Below are 6,084 nucleotides of genomic sequence, written 5' to 3' on the forward strand. Positions count from 1 at the left end.
GTGCATACATGTGAGTACCTGTTGAAAGGACAGAACAGGACTGATAGCTGTGTTCCATACAATGTATCAGTTACTCAGCCTGCCCTTATCTCAGCCAATGGGAATGCAAGGGAAAACAAACTCAAGCCTGAAAGTATGCTGAACACCCCCCTGTCTTTGTGTAACCAGACCCTAACTGCACCCTGCCCTTGCGTCACTAGCCCCCGGCCCTCACTCAACCAACCGGAATTGGCCAAATCAGTGGTCAGAGTGTGCCCCTACCCCCTGACCCCAAGCCCTATAAAATTCTTTGTCTCTTGGGACTTGGGGCTCTTTCTCGCATCCAGTAATGGAGGCAGAGGGGGACCAAGCCCGGGCTTGAATAAAAGACTCTATGCTTTTGCATCGGACTTGGCGATCCCTACTGGTGTCTTTTGGGGTCTTGAAATCTGGGCATAACACTGTAAGGGTTAGATTCCTAGAAAAGCAATTTCTGGATGAAGGGAACAAACTTTTAACAAACTTGGCTCAGAAATTAGTTCTTTTGGGAACTCAATTGTTTTTCTCTTTCAAGCACTTTATAAAGCAGCTGGCCACTGTGCCTCTTCAGGTTGTCCTTTACGAAGCTTTTAAGTCCAATGTTTGACCCCTCTCAAAACATTTACGAAATGCCATCTTAAAGCACATGCTTCATGTGCTGCCTTTACTTTTGGTTTTATCTTATGCCTCTGTAATCTTGTTTTAACGTCGCTTGATAAATGTAGCAACTTAATTCAATTTTTATTTTACTTTACTAGTATATGCATGGTAATTTGTATACTGAGTCCTTTCAGAACCAGATGGGCTGTGAGTACATAAAACAATTGCATTGAGGTTTCTCATGACAGGTCTGGGAGTGGGGGGAGGGGCAGATGATAGCAGGTCCTGGTGGGATCTGCTTCTCACCAGGCACTTTGTGGAGCTGGCTCACTGCATCTTCCCAACCCTTTTCTAAGATGGGGCTCATGGTCTCCAGCTTGCAGATGAGACTAGATCTGGGAGACCTAAAGCCCATGGCCTCATCCCCACGCCCCCTTCAACTATGAGTGTGCTGACAGGTGAACTCTCAGGGTGACAGGTGAGTGTATCCACCTCCAAGAAACTTATCCCTTATCACTTCCAAGGCTACTGTTAAAAGGCAGCTGGGATGCAGGACAGAGGTGCACCTTGAGCTTGTGCTGGCCCTCACCACGGGGGAGGCCTGTGTCCATTGCATTTAGTGGACTGTCACCCACTCCTTCCCCTTGGAGGCTTTGAGCTGGAAAATACAGAAGTCAGAGGATGACCTCTGTGGAAGCGATCCACCCTGGCTGCTTGACGCAGTCGCTGCAGGGATGTTTCAAGGGACCTGGCATATATGGCATACTGTTCTTAATATGTTTGCTCCCCTTCTTAAGCACTATGTGTTTTAACCAAGGTCACCTCTCCAAGAAAGGTTGTTTCCCCAGGTGAGGATTGTTATCAGTAAACCCTTTAACTAAGTGCCAGAGGGGTAGTTAATCATTTTAACTAGGAACAATCACGCTTAAGCTACATAATCTTTACTTAGAATAACCTCCTTCAGTTACTTCCTTGTAGTTTAATAGAACAATAGAGTAACCTTGGAATGGAGATAAGAAACGCCCTGACCTTTGGAATAGAATTGATGGGATTAAGATCAAATAGTATAAAGTTCCCGCAGCAAGGAGGCCACGCCAGTGACAGCAATGGCGATGGCCGGGGAGTCGGCGCTCCAAGTTGTGGAGAAGCTGCAGGCAAGGCTGACCGCGAACCGGGACCCGAAGAAGCTATTAAAATATTTAAAGAAGCTCTCCGCCTTGCCTATAACGGTAGACATTCTTGTGGAGACAGGCATTGGGAAGACGGTAAATAGCTTATGAAAACACGTGAACGTGGGAAGCTTTGCCAGGGACCTCATGGCCCAGTGGAAGAAGCTGGTTTCTGTGGAGCAAAACACTGACCCTGATGAACAGGACTTTGAGAAGAATGATTCCCGAAAGCGCCCCAGGGATGTTCTTCAGAAGGAGGAGGAGGAGATAGAGGGGGACTATCAAGAAAACTGGAAAGCCTTCAGTAGCCAACCATATAGTCCTGATCACAGACAGAAAAAACACAGAAAACTCTCAGAGTTCGAAAGACCTCACAAAGTGTCTCACAGTCAGGAGAGACGAGATGAGCGAAAGAGGGGCCACAGGGTTTCACCAGTTTACTCTTCAGATCATGAATCTTCCGATTACGGCCATGTGCAGTCCCCTCCATCATCCAGCAGTCCTCATCAGATGTCCGTGGACCATTACAGGTCCCCAGATGAGGACCATGAGCCCTTTGTTCCACACCAGAAATCTGGAAAGGGCCACAGTAATGCCTTTCAGGACAGACTCGGGGCCAGCCAGGAAAGACATCTGGGTGAGCCTCGGGGGAAAGGGGTTGTGAGTCAGAACAAGGAGCACAAATCATTCTATAAAGAAAAACGTCCAGTGGATGCCAGGGGAGATGAGAAGTCGCCTTTGAGCAGAGAGAAATCCCACAAGGCCATTGCCAAAGAGGAAAACTGGAGGCACCTCTCGGGATGGCACAAAGGAGAAAGTGCCCTTTAGTGGTATCAAGAAAGAGAAGGACGGAGAGGGCAGCTCCAAGAAGTTTTTATCCCCCTTGGAGACTGCTTCAGACAACCACCGTAAAAAGCAAAAGCACAAAGACTCAGAGAAAACTAAATCAGACAAAAACAAGCAAAGTCTAGACCAGCCGTGGGCAAACTACGGCCCGCGGGCCGGAAATGAATAAAACTAAAAAAAAAAAAAAACTGCGCCCTTTTATGTAATGATGTTTACTTTGAATTTATATTAGTTCACACAAACACTCCATCCATGCTTTTGTTCCGGCCCTCCGGTCCAGTTTAAGAACCCATTGTGGCCCTCGAGTCAAAAAGTTTGCCCACCCCTGATCTAGACAGCCTAGACAGAGGAAAGGGGGCCGGAGACCTGCTGCCCAAAGCAAAAGAGAAGGTTTCTAACAACCTAAAGACTCAAGAAGGGAAAGTGAAAACTCATTCAGATAGAAAGTCAGCGGGCTCCCTCCCTAGAGTTGAGGAGACGGATATGGATGATGAATTTGAGCAGCCCACCATGTCTTTTGAGTCATATCTCAGCTATGACCAGCCCCGGAAGAAAAAGAAAAAGATTGTGAAAACCTCAACTGCGACCACTGGAGAAAAAGCACTTAAAAAAAATGATTCGAAAAGCACTAGTAAAAGCTCGGATACAGTTCAGAAATTGCCTAAGGTGAGTGAAAACAAGTCAGAGAAGCATCAGGCAGCTGGAGCCGATGCAGCCAAGCCGAGAAAGGTTCCCATCGATGTGTTGCCAGGCATCTCATTACCTGTGATACAGGCCAATGACCGGCCACTTCCTTCCCTCGAATTGATATCCTCCTTCCAACCAAAGCGAAAAGCACACTCTTCTTCCCAGGAGGAGGAGGAAGTTGGATTCACTGGACGAAGAATGCATTCTAAGATGCAGGTGTACTCTGGTTCCAAGTGTGCCTATCTCCCCAAAATGATGACCTTGCACCAGCAGTGCATCCGGGTACTTCAAAACAACATTGATTCAATCTTTGACGTGGGAGGCATCCCGTATTCTGTTCTTGAACCTGTTTTGGAGAGGTGTACCCCTGATCAGCTGTATCGCATAGAGGAATACAATCATGTATTAATTGAAAAAGCAGATCAATTATGTAAAGTTCATTGTCACCGAGACTTTAAGGAAGAAAGGCCAGAAGAGTATGAGTCATGGCGGGAGATGTACTTGAGGCTTCAGGATGCCCGAGAGCAGCGGCTACAATTATTGACAAAGAATATCTGATGTGCACATGCCAATAAGCCCAAAGGCCGACAGACAAAGATGGTCTCTGTAGCCAAACCACCTCGTGATGTTCGAAGGAGGCAGGAGAAGTTTGGAACAGGAGGAGCAGCTGTGCCCGAGAAAATCGGGATTAAGCCAGCCCCCTACCCCATAGGAAGCAGCCAAGCTCCCTCCAACAGTGGCAGCAGCAAAGAGCCCGCCTACGACGGCTCCAGCACCAGCAGTGCCCACTTGGTGCCTGTGGTCAGCAGCACCGTTTCCTATGATTCTAGGAAACCGACTGTGAAGAAAATTGCCCCCCTGATGGCTAAGACAATTAAAGCTTTCAAGAACAGATTCTCCCGACGGTAAACTGAGGACTTGCCTTGGAGCTGGAATTTGGGGCGTTGGTCTCCGAGTCCTGCACAGTCCGCCGGTGTCGCATCTGTGAGCCTGTGCCGTGCCACTGCCTCCTGCCTGAGAACACTTCAGAACTCTGAAGAAGATGTGAAGCCTCAGTCTCACTGAGCATTTTAAGGTCAATTATACTTCTGTTGTTATTTAGCTTCTTTGTAAACTATAAGATAGTTTTAATTAATAAATATTGCCCCAGGTTGTATTTAACAACAACAAAAAAAAGATCAAATAGTATAAATACAAATGTAAGAGGACAATAAAAGGAGGAACCTGGCTAAAAGGAACCCAGCTATGATGACCACCTGAACACTGCCTCCATGTCTTTCCTTCCTCGCCAACTCTGTCCACACCTATGGGGAACCCCTGGACCTGTTGGGGCTGGACCCCAACACCTCTGAGTGTATGTGACAAGCCCCATTGATGTCAATCAAAGCAAAAGGACTTTAGCTGTAGCAGGAGGAACTGGGATTAGCTGTGAGAGGGACTAATTGCAAAAATGAGTTAAACATAGAGGTAAGCATGGAATTCTCTTCTAATAGCCTTTCAGAATATGCCAAATCCTCAGCCATCTGGGCTTAAGCATGGAGAATTAATAAGAACCCTTGTGACAGCCTTGCTAAGCCTCCTGAGAAAGCTACCAGTCCCATGCCAACTGGTCATTAGCTCCAGGACTCAAGGTTTTCTTTTCTTGACAAAATTTGATGTAGGCCACCAAGTGATGATAGTTCAACAGAAATGGTTTCATGAGGCAGGGTGTGTGTTTTTTCCATCACTGAGTACTACAGTGTCCTGCACAATTCCAGGCATAAAGTAACTGCTCAGTAAAAGATGAACAATGTCTAGCTGTGCAGGACTGTTCAGAGGACCTGGGAAATGCAGACCTGGTTCTAAGCTTGGCCCCTGGACTGGCTCCATCAGCACTCTCTGAGGAGTAGGACAGGAAGGATGCTATGTCCAATCATTTCTAACTTGCATTTGTTCACTCACATCTGTATTGACAAAAGACACCAGTCTTCAGTCTTCTACATTGCTCCATGCTCTCTCAGATCCTCATGTAATACAGGATTAAGACCGGGAGAGAGGTTAGACTCAGGAACGAAAGGTAGAACCTAAGACCAGAGACTTTAGGTTGGCAAACAGGCTTTGAGGAAATTAGTGTTCTGCTGTCCCGCTCAGAAAACAGTGGGTGAAGAGATGCAATTTCAGAGCCACCGAAATAAATGAACCGGGAGGTGGGTATGGGGAGTGACTTGGGGAAAATGACTCAAACCTTGCAAGCTCTGGTATGACACCCGGAGCCCTGATGTCAGTGCCCACGTTGCACCAGCAGCAGAAAGGATCCCAAGGCCAGGTACCACCAGGCAGAGCATTGAGCATGAAAGAAAAGCTCCCCCCTTCTCTTACAAATCGAGGTCACAATTCCCAGGACTCTGGGCTCTGCTCTGGGCTCCTCACCGCCTTGGAAATATGCAGAGCCTGCAGAAGCCACGTGAAAGACCCTGTGCCCAGCGCCCTGTCTCTCCATGATCCCGCACACTAATCTGTCCGGTGAGCCATCTTCATTTCTAGTGTCTGCTCCTTCTCTCCATGCCCCCTGTGCCTCATCGTTTCTTCTCTGGATGACTGTGATGGTCACCTCTTAAACTCTTCTACCAGCCTCTGATCTTACCACTTCGAACCCATCCTCCATGTAGGCAGCTAGAGAGATCTTTCCAGCACACAAACCTACTCATGCCACAACCTCTCCCATCACTCCCCACTGTGGTGCGCATGCAAAGAGCTCTGAGCTCAGTCATCTTTCAGGCCTTAT

The 6,084-nt window shown here is 47.5% G+C and overlaps 1 protein-coding gene across 1 annotated transcript; it reads left to right on the plus strand.

The window, feature by feature from the left end:
- Positions 1-1,694: 1,694 nt before the first annotated feature.
- LOC102245490 (transcription elongation factor B polypeptide 3-like) lies at positions 1,695-4,262 on the plus strand. The gene is given in 3 exon segments (XM_014530250.1): positions 1,695-2,575; positions 2,577-2,760; positions 2,970-4,262. Coding segments are annotated over 3 exon segments (2,295 nt in total). The 5' UTR covers positions 1,695-1,724; the 3' UTR covers positions 4,230-4,262.
- The last annotated feature ends 1,822 nt before the right edge of the window (positions 4,263-6,084 follow it).

Source organism: Myotis brandtii, unplaced genomic scaffold (genome assembly GCF_000412655.1).
Source record: "Myotis brandtii unplaced genomic scaffold, ASM41265v1 scaffold728, whole genome shotgun sequence".
NCBI classification, from domain to species: Eukaryota; Metazoa; Chordata; class Mammalia; order Chiroptera; family Vespertilionidae; genus Myotis; species Myotis brandtii.